Source organism: Artemia franciscana, chromosome 21, assembly GCF_032884065.1.
Source record: "Artemia franciscana chromosome 21, ASM3288406v1, whole genome shotgun sequence".
Lineage (NCBI taxonomy): Eukaryota > Metazoa > Arthropoda > Branchiopoda > Anostraca > Artemiidae > Artemia > Artemia franciscana.
In genome coordinates, this window is record NC_088883.1 from 9,171,941 (window position 1) to 9,191,784 (window position 19,844).

Genomic DNA, 19,844 nt, shown 5'->3' on the forward strand with positions numbered 1-19,844 from the left:
AGATAAACTAAAAATTAACTTTTTTTAGTTTATCTGCTGGTGACGGCCACTGTATATGTGACTAAAATATCCAGACATTTTTGTTGTTTCAAATAAAAGGATTTGAACCTATTGAACTGTTGTTTGAGCGTCATGGAAAGGCTGTGTAGTTTTTGGAAACGCTCACGGGTTGAAAATAGTTCATATTCTTATTTGAATCTACGACTTTAATTTTTGAGTCGATTCTGCTTTTCCATTTCCACCATGAGCAGCAGCTACACAGTGGTTGCGCTTTCTAAGACTATGGTATAACAACAGTCAAATTTTACTTTGGTAGTCAGATTTTACAATACCCATTGAAATAGATATTTTAATGCGGTGGGTATTTCGATCATCTCTAGTTTGAACCAGATTTAAAAAAAACTTTTTTCTTCGCCTGGCCATTCTGTTTAAAATCAATAAAATCGTACTTTATCTAGTTGTATGCACTTTTGAGAAGAGTTTTCAAGAAACTCTTCCGTGAAGACTTCAGATCATGCATACCTGCTAGAATTCACACCTTGACGTCATGCATACCAGCATGACTCATATATGACTTCATGCAATAATGCGCACCATCTAGAACTTGCGCCCTAGCGTCGCTTGGTTGGTTTTTGCTAAGCCGCTGAAGGGGGTTTTGGGAAGAATAATTCGATCCTATTCAAGTTCCTTTTTTGCATTGCACCAGAGCTTCTCGTTCAGCTGAAATGCTTCTCTGAACTATCAAGAAAGCATTATCTCCGCATACTTTTTGGTTCTGTGGGCGCAAAATTTAACTAAAGAGAAAAAGAGAGGTTTGCTGTTTGAATTTTTTGGTTGCTTTTGCTCTAAAAATACTTATCAGGTCGGTGATATATAGTTCTCTGTTAATTTAATCTGTTTAATTTAAAGTGTATTTTTAACTACGAATAACAAAGAAAGGTTTGAAATTTTTATTTATCGGATTTATTTAGTTACTAAAAAGCTTTATCGGACTGATGATATCTGGTTCTTTGTTAACTTTGAAGAACCAGGCTAACAAAAGCCCCCCCCCCTCCCCACACCCGAAAAATCTCCACATACCCTGTGGTTGTATATTTTAACTAAAGAGAAAAAGGGAGTTTGAGATTTGAATTTATCCGTTTCTTTTTTTTACTTAAAAATGCTTGTCAGGCTGGTGATATCTTGTTCATTGTTAATTTGAAGACCCCCCCCCCCCCGCAAAAAACTTCGCGTGCCCTGTGGATGTGTGGCTGCATTGTTTAACTATAAATCAAAAAAGAAAAATCACTGTTTCGTACTTATCTTAAAAAGTGTGCTTTAATTATGTGGGTTATTTTACCCAACGCATTTCCTTTGGCTAGTTAGAGTATTGTTAAAGTTTGCGTTAGAAAGGGAAGCAAAAGAAACCCACCTTTTTTCAACTGTTGTTATATTTACACGCTGTTGCTACGACCAGTTTTGAAACACGAGAAAGAGCGCGAAACCTGATTGGTTTGTTAGTATGAAATCTTCAACCAACAAGGTTTTGGAGTCACAATATTTTCACGAGAAAATTCTCAGTTTCTTTTGGGTTTAACGCTAACAAATGATGACTCCGCCTTGATACTTTTCAGTGGAACCATGGACACTTTACCTAAAAGTTGTGCGTCTCGCCCCCGACCCTCCACCTGTAGAAGATTATGACGTTCCAGTACTAACAGATGACTCCACTATGCGATTAGATCAGTGGGATTTAACAACTCAGCAGGTACAATTTTGCTTCTTTTCTATTCTTCTGTGAACAATATTTCTGGATTTTATTGAAAAGTACAAAAAATACTTTCATTTTGTCACTCAAGGGCTTTAATAAGGAAGATATTTAGTTTGTCTTTCTTATTTTTTGCATTGAAATTGGAAAGGGTAAGGAGCTCTTTCGTATTGCAGAAGTGTGTCTTCAATAATGTCTTAGAAAACATGATATTTGTTTTTAAGCTTATGCTATTTGAATAGAAATACTTGAGAATTGACAGGTTTGACATGCTTAACATACTCGCGTAGCAATACCCTTTCTGTGAATAATTAATTTTCCTTAATTTATGCCCCCTCTCTACCATTTCAGCTCTATCCAGATATATTTTTTTGGATAAACATCTGTATTTCTGTAATTCAAATTGGATTTCAAGGGATGTGAAAGCAATTCTATATTTCCAGGGCCTGTTATGGAGCTATGGTCCCTCTTGTTGACCAAGAGATCAAGAATTGTAAAAGTGCTTTATTTTTTCTTGCTGTTTAAATTTTAAAGGTGTATGCTTTCCTCACTTCCTTTACATGGTTTCGAACAGTACTCAAATAATTGTAATTATTTGAGTACCGTATCTGCAATTTTTCTTTATAACGAACCGATGGTGTCCTCAGGAAGAGTTCAGGAAGCCCCTCCTGTTTAAAAAAATTATTATAAAACTGCCATTTTTTTTGTATTCCAATGAGTTTGACCTGTTCCTGGCCAAAAAAAGTCTTAGCCTCTTTTTTCGTCATACACATTTCTTTATAGATTAAAAGAATCTTCGTCAAATCAACACCTTTAAGATATTTATTTTATAAATGTAACCAAACAAAGAATTTGCCATACATCAGTCAGTTTATTTTTGGTAGTGGTAAAGGTTTGGTCTTATTTTTTGGAATGAAATGATTCTAAGGCTATGGGCTCGGTTAAAACTCAACTATACTTTTTGGCTATGTATTTGAATCTTTCCTGAGACATCTTATGGAGTTATTCTGGAAGATGGGGGGGGGGGGGGTTTGTCCATGCAAGTATGGACACCTAGGTACATGCTGAAAAACCTGTGGCCAAGAGTATTTTAATGATTAGTAGTACCTCAAGTCACACACACACACCCATATATATATATATATATATATATATATATATATATATATATATATATATATATATATATATATATATATATATATATATATATATATATATATATATATAATATATATTATCAATTAAAAAAAACTTCTACTGGGGTGCCAATCACGAAATGTAGTTGGTTATCATTTAATGTATTATTTAATGTAGTTAATAATTTTTAAGTTATTTATTCAGTGAACATACCCAGAAAAGTGCTTTTCAAGATCTTATTGTGGGTGGGGGGGTTGTTTTTTTAAATGGAAATGCTGCTTTTCAAAATCTAGGAGAGGGTGCAACGGCCTTCGCCTTTCTCCTCGCCTAATTGATGGACATGCTTTTTTACTACAATGTCGTTAGTTTCTTCCATGTATTATCAGATTTAAACTCAAATTATTGTTCTGTTAATTTTTTTAGGTGTTACCATATATTGATGGTGTGAACCACGTAATGAAAATTGGAGCTTTGTCCGATGTTGCCCTAGAATTAGTCAAAGCATGTCTAAAGAATTTGTTATATTACCAAGCAGTTCGATTACAGCCATTCTTTCTGTATAGTAATATATATGCAGTTACGCCCCAGTTTAAAAATTTGCTTGAAAACCTGCAGATGCAAAGTGAATGCTTAGCTGTCGTTTCTAGATCAGGTATGTATATTTGCAGTTTTATCTGTATCCAAAAGGAGGGAATACTGCCTTAGCTGTGACTGGCAGTATTCAATATATTATTGCTGTGGAATATGACTTCCTTTGACCATATATTTGCAGTCTTATCTGCATCCAAAAGGAGGAAATACTCCCTTAGCTTTGAGTGGCAGTATTTAATATATTATTGCTGCAGAATATAACTTCCTTTGACCATATATTTGCAGTCTTATCTGCATCCAAAAGGAGGAAATACTCCCTTAGCTTTGAGTGGTAGTATTTAATATATTATTGCTGCAGAATATGACTTCCTTGGACCATATATTTGCAGTCTTATCCACATCCAAAAGGAGGAAATACTCCCTTAGCTTTGAGTGGCAGTACTTAATATATTATTGCTGCAGAATATGACTTCCTTTGACCATATATTTGTAGTCTTTATCTGCATCCAAAAGGAGGAAATACTCCCTTAGCTTTGACTAGCAATATTTAATATATTATTGCAGCAAAATATGACTTCGTTTGACCATATATTTGCAGTCTTATCTGCATCTAAAAGGAAGGAATAGTGATTTAACTGTGAGTGGCAGTATTCAATATATTATTGCTGCAGAATATGACTTGGTTTGACCATATATTTGCAGTCTTACCTGCATCCTAAAGGAGGGAATTCTGCCTTAGCGGTGAGTGGCAGTATTCAATTTATCATTTTTGCACAGTATGGCTTCGGTTGACCATCAAGAGGCAATTCCATTATCTTTATAGGTCTAACTACCACTGACGAACACTTTTTTTTCAGTTCCACCTCCCTCCTCTCAGTGACGAGAACACACACAAAAAAATAAATTTAACTTTAAACGTATTCTATATGTCTATTGCTAATCGGTAGTTGAATTGGACACACATCAAGTCGCAATACACGATTTAAAATAAATCCATAAAATCAAATTTGCTTTTCTGTAATAAAGAGCCTTCTGTCGTATATTTTAATTATGCACTTCTTTGTTGAAGGTTATCCTTAGTTTCAGAATTTCATTGATTTATTCTGATAAATTATGGATGGTATTTTCAAACGGCGTTTATTTTCAAAGAAATCCTTAAAGTGATAGGTGGCGATACTTGAATTTTGGCAATTATATATCCTTGAAATTACAATTGGTGCACGCAAAACTCAAAATTTTCAAAATTTTATAGCTTTGAAATTTTAGCAGAATGTGGCCCCACTAGGGAGTTGGGCTGGTACAAATCGTGACGGTATTGATTACTCTATTTTGAAAGGTCGTTGAGTAAAATATCTAAAGCCGAACTGACAAAATGTCAGGATGTCCAAAATGTCAAATGCTCATGACAAAACAAAGAGAGAGAAAATCTCAAGATATGGAAAACAAAGGGGACTAAGGCCAGTAGAAGAGAAAGAAAAACGAAACGATGGATATTTCACCTTTATAAAACAAGGTGCCTTCAATGCTAAAGATATAAAAAACAAAATAAAAGAATTAAAGATAAAATAATTTTGTAAAATTTAAAATTAAAATAAATAAAAATCTAAAACTAAAAACAATAAGAAAACACAAAATAAAACAATATCTATATATACGATTAATACTACTGCGATTCAACAACACAAAGTAGTTCTACAGACACTTACGGGTTACTTTTCCGTGTACTAGTTATGTCGCGTTCGTTTTATTCTTTATCTTGAGATTTTTTTTTTCCGTCGTTGTCTTAACATCATTGAAGAGGGGGTTAAATAGTGTATTTCCTTCTTTTTACTCATTTTTCTTCTGTACCTTAAATTTACCGTTCGGCAAGCTACTTGTAATTTTTCCTTTATGCTTTCAGGAAAGGCTCGTTAAAATGCTTGAAACAGGTGAAACCGGTTTTATATCTATGTTTGTATTTTTACTACTGATTGCTACCATTCTCGCTATACATTTTTTGCCTGGTCACTAATTGCAATTTTTTATGTTATCTGTTACCTATTCACGTAATGAATATAGCCTCCTCTCAGCTAACGTCCTTTTAGCATAAGCGACATTACCACCAAAGATCTTAAAAACCATGGTTTCCAGGTTTAAAAAAGACCTTAAATGGGAGCAGGAAAAAAAAACATTTTATTTTGGTATCCTAAGGACTTTAAAGCTTAGCATATTTCAGAAAATTCCCAAGATTAGTACCTAAATATTATATTACCAAAATCCCTAACCTGAATAAGAAATTTACCATAGCTTTTAACTTTGTCTAAGATTTATGCTTTATTTTATATTCTGTATATTTATTTATATGTATCAATATAAATATTTATTTTGTATATGTTTATTACATTATATTCTATACTCTTTTATGTTTATTTTATAATTTATATTATAAATTTGTCTTCCATTTCTTTTTTAAAGTTTTTCTTTTTTAGAGCGTTTTTTCCCTAGTTTTCGGGATGTAGTGCTTTTCTACTCTAGCTTAACCTATGGGGCCACACTGAAAGATGTATGCGTGCGGTTAAGCCCCCATAACTTGAAGATTGATGAGAGGGCATTAATACAATTCGGACTTACAAAAGGAATCATAAGGAGAGTGAACAAGGTAAATTTTGAAGAAAGTTGTTTTATTTTTACTTACATTGTTCGAATACAAGGAACTGTCTAAGTTAGACCTGAAAGCCCATTTGGACTTACCGAATGGATTTTAATGAGAACGTAAAAGTCAATATTATTGTAAAGAATATGTTTATTTTTCTTTTATTTGATTTTATACTTAAACAAAATAATTTTACAAATTCTTTTGGCAGTTTGGACTTGGAAAAAGAATTGTACGGAGAATGGACTTTTTTTTTAAGGTCTAAACATCACTGGTCTCTTCTACTCCAAACAACCGGGAAATATTAAACGGATTTTAAAATGAGTTTTAAAGTAAGTTTTTACTTTGAATAAAAATCCTGAGCTGAGCTTATTTTACGAAGGGCATTAATGGTTGCCGAAAGTGTGTTAGTACAGTTTGACTTGACGAGCAAATTATTAAAGAAAGTGATGAAAATTGAGTAAAATGTTAATTAGCGATAAGAGAAAGTCTTGCGTAAAGCCATCAGCGAAAAAAAGTGATATGACTTACAAAAACTCAGATCTAAGAAAGGATACGCCAAAGAAAAATATGAAAATGTCAAAGAGACTTAAAAGACATAAACATTAAAACCTCCTCCCTCCCTCCCCTGAATTCTTCTTTGGTGTATTTATACCTGAAAACTCCGATTTTATACGATTTTCTTTTACTTGTTTGAAAGTTATGAATTGTTCAGGCTTAAATAGCGACGAAGACCACACTATCCTGCGCCATGTTCATGGAATTTCTCTTCCCCCATGATAAATCATCCATGGAAAGATCAACCCTCGCCACCTCCCCAAACCAGAAAAAATCCCCTGAAAATGCCTGTACACTTTCCAATAACCATTTCTATATGTTAACACTGGTCAAAGTTTGTAACTTGCAGCCCCTCCCCGGGACTGTGGGTGAGTAAGTCACCCCCAATGACATATTGATTAAGTTTTTCGACTATGCTGAACAAAATGGCCATCTCAAAATTTTGATCTGGTGACTTTGGGAAAAATGAGTGTGGGAGGGGGCCTAGGTGCCCTCCAACTTTTTTGGTCATTTAAAATTGGAACTAGAACTTTTAATTTTCGTTAGAATGAGCCCTTTCGCGACATTCTAGGACTACTGGGTTGATACGATCATCCCTGAAAAAAATAAAAATAAAAGCACACCCGTGATCAGTCTTCTGGCAAAAAACCAAAAATTCCACATTTTTGTAGACAGGACCTTTAAAACTTCTACAGTAGAGCTCTCTGATACGCTGAACGTGATGGTATGATTTTCGTTAAGATACTTTTACGTTTAAGGGGTATTTCCCCCTATTTTCCAAAATAAGGCTCGTAACTTTTGAGGGGTAAATTCAATGAAACTTATATATATTTAAAATGAGCATAAAAATCTGATTCTTTTGATATATCTATTAGTGCCAAAATCCTGTTTTTTACAGTTTTGATTACTATTAAAAAAATAAAAAATTTTAAGCTTGTCTGGTAAGTCTAACAGTGATAATTGAAATTTTGGGAAAACGATGGTCTTTTCCCCAAATTAGGTTTGTTTTTGGGATTTTGGGATTGTCTTGGTACATGTGATTAATTAAACAAACGTAATGAATCTCCACTCCTTTTGCAATTTCAGATTATCTGTGATTTTTTGTTCAAATTAAAATCAATGATTTCGCTAGTTATGAGAAGTTGCTTATTGGATTATAAGATTTGGGGATGGTCACGTCTCGGGTGGAGAGCGGGGGACAAATTGACATGGGCACGACTTCTTTTTTGCATTAACAGTTCAATTTTTTCCTGGATGAATTCAACTTCGTGTAATGTGCTCTCAGACCTATATCGATGCTATATATATATATATATATATATATATATATATATATATATATATATATATATATATATATATATATACATATATATATATATATATATATATATATATATATATATATATATATATATATATATATATATATATATATATATATATACATATATATATATATATATATATATATATATATATATATATATATATATATATATATATATATATATATATATATATATATATATATATATATATATATATATATATACCTTGACTGGGGATGCCCACCCAATTGGATAATCTGTCTTGACTTTTTTCTACACTTGGCCATGACTTTGACTTTTCTCACAACTATTCCCTTTTTTTAATTCAAAAATTCAACATATATATTCATTTGAATTTTAAATTCACATGTATAAATATATACATATATATATATATATATATATATATATATATATATATATATATATATATATAAGTTGTCTGTATGTCTTTGTGTCGAGTGACGTCGTGTTTGTGTGTCGACTGATGTCATGTTTGTTGATTGACGAAATTACACACCGGGACACAAATGACGACTGGGACACCAGGACATAGGGAATATAAATGACGACCGGGACACTCAAAGAGAAAGCGACCGGGACACAAGGAATGTTCGATTAGTAATCACCATCAACAATGCACCGGGACACAAATGACGACCGGGACATAGGGAATATAAATGACGACCAGGACACTCAAAGAGAAATTACAGACCGGGACACCGGAACACAAATGACGACCGGGACAAAAATGACGACCGGGACACCGGGACACAGGGAATATAAATGACGACCGCGACACTCAAAGAGAAATTACAGACTGGGACACTGGGACACAAAGGACGACCGGGACACAGGGAAACAACAACAATGGGGACGCCGGGGGGCACAGGGGGATATATAAATGACGACAGGGACACAGGGAATGTTCGATCAGCAATCACCATCAACAAAGCTCAAGGGCAATCATTAGAATCATGAGGTATAGGTCTGAATACAGATTGTTTTTCCCATGGACAATTATATGTTGCATGTTCAAGAGTCGGTAAACCTGACAATCTATTTATATGCACAAACAATGGGACAGCCAAGAATGTTGTACATTCGCAAGTTTTACGTAGTTAAATATATATATATATATATATATATAGATATATATATATATATATATATATATATATATATATATATATATATATATATATATATATATATATATATATATATATATATATATATATATATATATATATATATATATGCAGAAGATATATATGCATATATATATATATATATATATATATATATATATATATATATGCAGAAGACTAGCAGGATCAATACAAGATACTAGGGTGTATAGGAGTGCCGTTATTGATGTTAAAAGTAAAGATCACCATCTAGTAGTGTCTAAGGTTAATTTAAAGCTGAAATTTCGGAAGAGTAACTCCCTCCCAGAAAGTTATGATGTTGGTAGACTTCAGGATGAAAATCTGAGAAAAAAATTCCAGGAACAGTTGAGTACTAAACTTGAGGGTTTAAAATTTGACAATGTGGAAGATGGATGGAATAATTTCAGAAAAACAATTTGTGAAGTTGCTGATGGTGTCCTAGGGAAGAGTGCTAAGACAGCAACTAGGAATATTAGTGAAAAAGCTTTAGGTTTAATAGAGAGTAGAAGGGGTTTGTATAAGAATTATCTGAGCGATAGGTCGTATGAAAACAAAAGGAATGTAAAGAAAGTGGAGAAAGCATTAAAATATGAACTAAGGAGATGTGAAATGGAGGCGATGGATAAAATTGCTGAGGATCTGGAAGATGCGGCTAGACGGCATAATAGTAAAATATTATACTGGCATGTTAATAAATTGAAAGGGAGTAGCCGATCCGGACTAGTCCCAGTTAAAGATAGAAATGGGGTCACAATTAGTGATAAGGAAAAAGTTAAAGAAAGATGGGTGGAACATTTTGAGAATGTGCTAAACCGAGATACAGTTGCAGGAAAAGATATAGATGAAAATGAAAAAGTTTGTGATACTTTGGATGTGAAGGAAGATTTGTTTAGTGAGGAAGAATTAGCGACAGTACTAGAAGGATTAAAAAATAATAAGGCCCCAGGTGCTGATAGTATGATTAATGAGTTCCTTAAATATGGTGGCTCTGAGGTTAGGAATAAGCTACTGAAGATTATGAACATGATTTTTGAAAAAGGGGAAGTACCCAATGATTTTAGGAAAACCTTAATTAAACCACTGTATAAGAAAGGTGACAAGAGTGAATGTCGGAATTATCGAGGCATTAGTCTGGTCTCTGTAGGTAGCAAATTACTGAGTAATATGATACTTTTTAGACTGAGACATGCTGTAGACAAAGTTTTAAGGGAAGAACAATGCGGTTTTAGAAAAGGTAGAGGATGTGTCGACCATGTTTTCACTCTTAGGTTAATAATTGAGAAGTCCCTTCGTTGTCAAACACCTTTGGTCCTTAGTTTTATCGATTATGAGCAAGCTTTCGATTCTGTTGATAGAACAGCGTTAACAAAGGTCTTATCGTTATATGGTATACCAGAAAAATACATTAAAGTGATTTGCGCTATGTACGAGAATAATACTGCTGCGGTTAAGGTAGGAAATGAGGTTAGCAACTGGTTTTGTATTAAATCAGGAGTTAAGCAGGGTTGTGTTCTATCCCCCTTTATATGGATCATTTTGATGGACTTCGTCTTAAGGAGCACAGGAAAGGCAATTGGAGACCATGGAATCAAATGGGGAGGAAGAACGCTCCTGGACTTAGATTATGCTGATGATTTAAGCATATTAGATGAAAGTGTGAGCAAAATGAATGAATTTTTAGAGGTTTTACGAGTTCAGGGTGCTAAAATAGGCTTGAAAATTAATGTTAAGAAGACTAAGTCACTAAGGTTAGGAATAAGTGAAGATGAACAGGTGACCTTAGGTAACGAAAAGATTGATCAGGTTGGGAGCTTCAGTTACCTTGGTAGTATTATTAGTAAAGATGGTGGGAGCAGTGAAGATGTTAAAAGTAGAATAGCTAAAGCTCAGGGTGTTTTTTCACAGTTAAAAAAAGTTTGGAAGAATAGAAAGATAAGCCTACAAACCAAGATTAGAATATTGGAAGCTACAGTGATGACAGTGGTCAAATATGGCTCTGAAGCATGGACACTCCGAAAAGCAGATGAAAATTTACTAGATGTTTTCCAGAGAAATTGCCTACGGATTGTTCTGGGTACCCGGCTGACTGACCGTATTTCAAACAGTAGGTTGTACGAAAAGTGTGGTTCAATCCCGCTTTCTGGGGCTATAATGAAAGAAAGGTTGAGATGGCTAGGCCATGTTCTACGGATGAAGGATGACAGATTACCGAAGATTGTCCTTTTTGGCCAACCGTCTGGGGCTACACGGAAAGCAGGTCGTCCTTGTCTGGGTTGGGAGGATGTCATAAATAAGGATTTAAAGGAAATGGGAACTTCCTGGGAGGGTGTAAAGAGGGAAGCTTTAAATAGATTAGGTTGGAGGAGGAGCGTGCGTAGCTGTGTTGGCCTCAGGCGGCTTGGTGCTGCAGTGAGTTATTAGTAGTAGTAGTAGTAGTATATTCACACGTGGGACACAGGGACACAACTACAATGTTGGGGTGGCGCCAAGCGCCACCCCAACAGCTAGTATATATATATATATATATATATATATATATATATGTATATAAATAAGTTGTCTGTGTGTCTGTCGAGCGACGTCATGTTTGTGTGTCGACTGACGTCATGTTTGTCGACTGACGAAATTACAGACCGGGACATAGGGAATATAAATGACGACCGGGACACTCAAAGAGAAAGCGACCGGGACACAAGGAATGTTCGATTAGCAATCACCATCAACAAAGCACCGGGACACAAATGACGACCGGGACACTCCTTGAAAATAAAAGTAAGTAGACACCATTTAAGTAATTTTGATTGTTTTTAATTAATTATGTAATACGGAGATGAAGAGATTTTTGTACATGTACTATATGTCTATCAAATATTATTAGTAGTTGCAGTGTCGGTGGCCAATAATGAGCGGTCGTTTCGTAAACTTCAATCAATATTAACGTACCTCAGATCGACGATGGTCCAGGAGCGACTAAATGATTTAGCGTTAATGAACATAGAACCTGACGAATTAGAAGCAGTCAATTAGTGCTAGATAATTAATAGTTTTTCACAGGCTAAAGTAAGAAAACCAAGATTTAAATACATGTTAAAATTTGATAGTAAATAATTTTTTTTTGGAAACATGGGGGGAGCCTAACCAAGATTTTGACCCTGGTGCAAGACAGGTCAGAACCACCACTGAATTTTTTTTTTTTATTGGTTAAACTTCACTTACTTTCTTGAAAATTTAAGCTATGTTCAACCCACAGCAATGAAGTCAACAAAGTTATGGGTGGGAAACAGCTTTTTAACTTTGTGGACAGCTTTATCAACTTCATTGATGCCATGGGAGCTGTCAATATACCTTTTTACCAAGATGGCTAATTACCAAGGTATTTTAGTAATTTGGACTTTACGAAGGAAACGTACAGAGATAATGGAAGTCCTTCGAGGTTAAGATCTTACTTTTTGCTAGAACTGTTTTTTCTCTTAATGGTAGAAATTATTAACAATTTTACAAAACATAAAAACCACCTTGTTTGTTTGTATTTTTATTTTCTTTATTTATTTTATAACTATGTTTTCTTTCCAAAAAGGGTCCTATGGGCATTGAAGTACGATGCTATTGATGATTTTTTTGTGAAATTTACGACCATCCTGAAAATTCCTCTCGATATCAAAGCAATCATTGTAGGATTCGCCCTTTGAGAACAGCTTAGAAAATAGTTTTGACAATTTTCTCAGAAGTGAGAAAATCTCTGGCACGACCTTTAAGCATGTCAGCGACGATTTTTCTATGCCCAAATAGAAACTAATAGGTTTAAGCTGTAAATATGACGATGATGCAGCGCCATCTAGATAATACCTAAATATTTTCGAAGCCTTTTATACCCTTGATGCTATACCCTTCATCTTAATCGCATCTACTTCTATTCTACTGCTACTTCTAGCAAAATCAGCTGAGCAATATTAGATGGAACTACCAACCAAAATACTATTAGTTTTTTGGCGGTTTGTATCAATACATTTTAATGTATTTAGTAGAGAGCATTTGAAACTAATACAAATGAAAAATTAAGCTGACCTCTAAGAAGAAAAAACAGCCATAATAATATAAAGGCACCGCGTAAAACTCCAGAGCTGTTTCTGTTTCTCTTTTAGCTTTACTAGGAACAGCACTACTAATGTAATTAAAAAGTTATTATTTAGAACGCTATATCCCTAATTATAGTAGAAAAATGAAATCAACTCTCCACAAATATCATGAAAGAACTTGTAGGCAGCGTTGCCACTGAAAGTTTAAAAGTATCCAAAGATTCAGTAACGAAAACTGCAGGGTTAAAATAAAATGAATTCCCAAGAGACGTGCGAGAGAAGTAGCACGGAGGCTCTTGTTTATTCCCGAAAGGGCAACGCCTGTTGAATTAAGTGTCTTCAGCCCAATTCAATGAGCCACAAAACAAACAATGGTCGGGGAAGGAAAAGGAAAAGGAGAGGGGCAATCCCAAAAAGTAGTAGCACGGAGGTTCTTCTTTAGCCCGGAAAGGGCACTAGACGTGCATTTTCTGTTAACCCTGGGATATGTAGTTTGGTTGAATAATATCAGTAAAGACAATATTTTGGCCTTAAACAAAGCCGGACTGAAGGACGGGGGCAATCCCAAAAATTGGTGGCACGGAGGCTCTTCTTTAGCCCCGAAAGGGCAAAGAGACGTGCATTTTCTGACGACACCTGTTGAATTAAGTGTCTTCAGCCCAATTCAATGAGCCACAAAATACACAATGGTATAAATGAAGTGCAAACCCCAAAAAATGAACAACAATTAAGAAATGCAAAAACCAAAGCCTTAAAGTACGAACAAGTATACCTGAACTGCTAACCCATAACCGAGTAACGGGTATCAACCTTGTCTAAACTGAATAGAAAACGGTTATGACGCTGCTCAGCCGTGGGTATGGGGTAAGTCATCCTGAATTATAAAGCAAGGCAGAACAAAGACTTCAAATCAGCAATAATAAGGACTAATATTTGTGCCTTTAGAAACGAAAAGTTATATTAAACTGTATTTAAACATATACTCAAATATAGAAGTATTTAGACTGTTGTCCTACAAGTAACTAACTCTCACACGGGACTTGAAATCCTGTATTCTAAATATTAACATACTAATGCAATCAAAACCTTTTATAATCAGGTCACTTTTCAATCTTTGTCATTTTCATTATCACTTTTCTTTTCCTTCTTTTTCTAAGCAATAAATTGATTTGGTAAGTCAACAGACCGTATTATGCTTTTGGACTTTACATAATTGGATTTTAATTTGACATGAGAATAAAGACAACTTTTGCGCCTGGACTAATCTTAGGTCTAGATTTTCTAATATTTTCGTTTAGCTATTTCGAGATCACGAAGTTTTTAGGGCAGTATCACATTTTGTTATTGTTGACTTGTTGAATGGTGACTTGTCGAATAAAGATGAAACCCCTCGTTATTTTTTTGATGACTAGTATTGTTATCAAAGTCATTTTTTTGATCTTACAGAACGTATTCCCTTTTTACCTTAGCTGTGTACTTTAGAGATTCTAAAATAATTGAACAGAAAAACTAAACTCATATTGTTTGCTTTGCTCACAATGTTTAGTTTCTGACTTGTATATAAAAAAACGAAAGAAGTTGTTATCTTGCCATATTATCTTTTGCCTCCAACCACGCATTGCACTCCTGGCCGAAGCTATTGAATCAGGAGATCGCTACCTGTGCAGCGCAGACCATAGTCAGCATGTGAAAAAGTTTGTTTTTATATAATCTTTTAATGAAGAAATCAGGACGTTTTTTCCACTAATAGTAGTGGATAGCCGCGATAACTAGTACTCTTGCCAAATTTCTTATTTCTCAGCTCTGGTAAAACAAATTTGACGAAGATAGACGCAACCCAGAAGCACCGTAATAGTTGTCAGACTAACTTAAAGACAATCTCTAAAAAACGATGGTAAATTCTGTCAACGGAAAACAACCAAATGACGTCTCTATGTGAGCTTCTGTTGTTACGTCTGATTGAAAAAGAAATTTCTCTAAAATACCTTTAGATGATTTAAAAAAAAGAGACTCGATGAAGGACGTACGTAGAAGGGGTCTTGGGCCTCCGTCTCTAAGCAGAGTTACAAATTTTTGTGAATCTCTGGACGCTTCTTAGTCAAGTTGTGGAATGCATTTTTTTTTACTGTTGACCTCCCCTTCTTCAAACGGAATTCAAGCGTACGTGCCTGGACTTGATTGCTTACTTGCATAAAAGAAAATAAAAAAAGTAGATTTTTATCATTTTACTCATAGGAAGTGTCAATCCATTTTAACCACAATTTTTTTTTGCGAAAGAACCAGTTTGTCTAATCTGATCCAAAACCAGAATAGCCCAAAAAATTTCAGTATTTATATAGACTATATATATATATATATATATATATATATATATATATATATATATATATATATATATATATATATATATATATATATATATATATATATATATATATATATCAAATGTCATGGAATTTGACTGCTGATACGAAATATAACTCTTGTCAGAGCTTAACATTTGACTTTTAACATAAACATATATTTTTTTTTTCGTTGATTCTTCTATCGTCACTGGACTTGTAACACGGTGAAGGTACTTTCACACCACGCCCTGAAAAGCATAATTTAAGATTTTATGCGTAAGTTTATGTTACGCTGTGAAAAAGTTCAAAATAGCTGCAACAAAATGGACATTGTAAATAAGAAACTATTATATTTTACAAATAAATTAATAATCTCTTCCTAGCAAGCCTTTCACACTTGGTTAGATTGAACCTCCATTCCACGTTCTAGTTTGCTTATGGTCGTTGTGATAATCTTGGATAGTCTGATAATATTTTATTTGAGCCAGCTTGAAAGGCTGTACATAATGTAACATAAGGTAAGTAGTTAACATAGAAGATTGCTTACATAGTATTGGAGCTGTTTAATAGTTTGATAATCGTATTGCTTATTGTTATGTTTGTTTTCAGTATCCTATATACGACAATGGTTCTAAATCCCCAGATCCAGTTCAACGTTTATTTGATGGTTCGAATTCATTGGATGCTATTTGTTGTAAATTAGGAAAGTCATCCCAAGATATGGAAGAAAAAATTGAAGGAGATCCAGATGTTGTCGTTGTTTGGAAATAATTCAACTAGTTGAAATTATCTATTCACTGTAAATTTTTGAATAATAAGCTGTGTATATCGTCAGTCAAATCGTTAGGTTTTAAAAAGGACATATCCTAAAAATTTAATTGATTTTATCGTTAATAGCTTTTATTGTGAATACGAGAGTTAGCCCGCTTTTCGTCGCATGGTCTAAATCTCAGAGTTCCAATTGGTCTGTCTACGCCCTGCCTCTTCACGTCTCCTTACTTGTACACTTTTTGAAATTGGAAAACCTCTGGGGTGACTGCTAAGCTAAGTTATAACAGAAGACAATGTATTTTGTCAAGCAAAGACGACCAGGTGACTTCGCCGTTTTCTCGTGAAAAAATATTTTACTAAGCGTACCTATTTGGAAAGAAAAGAATAATTTAATAGTTTATTATTTACCATTTTACAGTTGTTTCTTTTAATATGTATTAATGTATTTTCTTTTCAATTTATTAGAAAGTTGAAACTCTTATTTCAAATGTAATTTTATTGGTCAATAGAACACATTTTCCAAGTGTGATACGCCAAAACAGAAGCAAACTGAATATTCTCCCAAATTTCTTTGTCATCGGGCCGTGTCAAGTGCACCCACGGAAAGGAGACTCCGCTCAGGACCCAGCTTTAGAGCTATAAAAACAAACACATTTGCTGAAGACCGGAAACAGGTCCTGGTCCAAGGCTGCACTAGTTACTAGTCTGAATTTATTCATTTTACTAGTTGTCTATTTATCGAAATTTATTGAATTTATCGAAAATTTAAAGCTTCTATCTTTTTTATGTGTAGTTTTGTCTGTCGGTAAATGTAGGTTAACAGTGTAGATACGCTAAAACAGAAAAAAAAACTGGATATTTTTCCAAAGTTTTTTTTTGTCATCAGGCAGGTCATGTCAGGATTTGGTTTGACACCTGTCAAGGCAGCATGCTGGCTGCAGACAGTAAACTGGTCCTGGACTTTAAGAAAAGACAATATTTCTACTACGTTGTGAACCAGGATGTAAGTGTGATACAGTTCAGTTCACAAGAAAATATTTTATTTGCAGATATGTGTATTGTTCCAAATCGGTTTAATGACAGAAAAAAACACGTCGCACGAAAGCATTTATATTTAGTATCTGACAGTTTTTCGACACCATTAGATCTTGTGAATACTGGCGAATGCGATAACAAAGATGGGTTGGGTGTAAGAATTGTAGCTGTTCGGCTGTCGTGAGAGGATTTTGAGTCTTCACTCTGTTGTAGTCTTATTTCTTTGTCCCTGTCTCAAGAAGGTAAACCCTGAATTTGCGTGTGGTTGAACTTTTAAGTCTAAGACCTTTTTCCAGATTCATTGTGAGATTTTTCTAATTAATAAACCCTAAAATGATACATTATAATTATTTACCTTGGTCTCTTTAGCGTAAAAAGCGAGGCATTGAAGAGGAGACGAACCCGCTTATATATGTAATAATTTCTGTTATTTTCAAGTTTTACTGCTGTTCCTTACTTCCAGTTGAAAAAACTTTTCTTTTTATTTATTTTCTCATTTTTTTTTAATAATTCTAGAAGATCCTGCGCCCCCTTCATGGAAATTCTCTTCTCTCATGATAAATTCTTCCATGAAAAGATCCTCCCACGTACCCCCCCCCCCTCACAAACGCGAAAAAGTCCCCCTGAAAACGTCTGTACACTTCCCAATAACCATTACTGTATGTAAACAATGGTCAAAGTTTGTAAAATACAACCCCTCCTCCGGGGACTGTAAGGGATCAAGTCGTCTCCAAAGACATAGTTATTAGGTTTTTAATTATGCTGAACAAAATGGCTATCTCAAAATTTTGATTCGGAGACTTTGAGAAAAATTGAGCATGGGAGGGGGCTTAGGTGTCCTCCAATTTTTTGGTCTCTTAAAAAGGGCGCTAGAACTTTTAATTTCCGTTAGAATAAGCCCTCTTGCGACATTATAGCACCACTGGGTCGGTACGATCACCCTGGAAAAAAAAATAAACACGCATCCGTGATCTGTCTTCTGGCAAAAAAAAATACAGGATTCCACATTTCTGTAGATTTGAGCTTGAAACTTATACGGTAAAGTTCTCTGATACACTGCATCTGATTGTGTGATTGTAGTTAAGATTCTATGACTTTTTGGGGGTTTCCCCCCTATTTTCTAAAATAAGGCAAAATTTTTCAGGCTCGTAACTTTTGATGGGTAAGAATAAACTTTATGAAACTTATGTATTTAAAATCTGCATAACAATTCTTTTGATGTGACTATTGGTATCAAAATTTCGTTTTTAGAGGTTCGGTTACTATTGAGCCGGGTTACTCCTTACTACTGTTCGTTACCACGAACTGTTTGATTCGTAAATTGAGAGGAAGTAGTCAGTCTAGAATTGTCCCAGTTAAAGATGGGAATAATGCCTCAATTAGTGACAAGAAAAGTGTTAAAAAGAGATGGGTGGAACATTTCCAGAATGTACTAAACAAGGATAAAGTTGTAGAAAATGAAATAGAAAAAGAATGAAAAAATCCACAGCTTTGAAGTGAAAGAAGATTTATTTTGCGAGGAGGAGTAAGAAACAGTACGAAAACGATTAAAAAATAATAAGGCCTCAGTCCTGATAGTGTGGTAAATTTTGAAAAAAGGAGAAAAACCTTGTGCTATTAGGAATCCCATTATTAAGCCCCTTTATAAGAAAGATGATATGGCTGAGTGTGGTAATTATAGAGGCATTAGCTTGATTTTTAAATGTTTTTTTTTTCATTGTAGATCACCTCTCGTTTTCAAGGACCTTGCGATTTGTCTCTAGTTTTTCACCTCTTGTTCCTTTCTTTTAATTTGGTCCTTGTAGCTATCAAAAGTAGCACAACTGCCAATGGAGGATTAAAACATTTATTTCTGAGTTTTCCTTGTTTTAAGATATACATAGTTATATAAGTTTCTACTTGACCCGTTCAAATAATCTGATTTTATTTTCACTATTCTTGGTACTTTAACTCTCAGGGGTGCTGCTCAAATATGAATATTATGTTATAAATCTATGACACTTTATGAGGGATCGCACTCACAGTGAAATTATAAACCCAGAATATCGCGTAATCGGAATAATTATCAGGTGCGAACAACCGTACGACGATAGAATTTCAAAATATTAGAGGTTTAATTGTTCGAAGGGCATGTAGCGAAAGAAGTTTTGAAAGACAGAAAGAGAAAGTTCTTATAGGAAGTTATTGAATAAGAAGCTTTACTACTTATTTGAGGAATCCTGTTCGTCAAAATGGAAATATATCATTATTTTGTGTTAGGGTACGACATAGTTAAGTTATTATACTCCATAAAAAACTCGATTTAGAATTTGAGCTGAGACAAAAGACTAAGAAAGAACAGGTTTATATCACCAGAAAATACCGTTATTTGTATTACTGAGAGGGATCCAAGCAAGAGACGGGAATCCGACTTGTTATTGAATAAGAAAAGCAATACGTATTGTGG

General features: G+C 34.3%; 1 protein-coding gene across 4 annotated transcripts in view; it reads left to right on the top strand.

The window, feature by feature from the left end:
• LOC136040990 (GATOR1 complex protein NPRL2-like) overlaps positions 1-19,844 on the top strand; it is a 47,493-nt gene that overhangs the window by 16,674 nt on the left and 10,975 nt on the right. For 2 of the 4 annotated variants that reach the window (XM_065725486.1, XM_065725484.1), the window contains exons 5-8: positions 1,614-1,747; positions 3,311-3,539; positions 5,947-6,116; positions 16,202-16,426. In XM_065725486.1, the coding sequence (XP_065581558.1) occupies positions 1,614-1,747; positions 3,311-3,539; positions 5,947-6,116; positions 16,202-16,363 (695 nt within the window). In that variant the 3' untranslated portion in view covers positions 16,364-16,426. Of the gene's footprint in view, positions 1-1,613; positions 1,748-3,310; positions 3,540-5,946; positions 6,117-16,201; positions 17,641-19,844 lie in introns of those variants that run through there. The other 2 variants (XM_065725483.1, XM_065725485.1) reach the window with 2 other exon arrangements.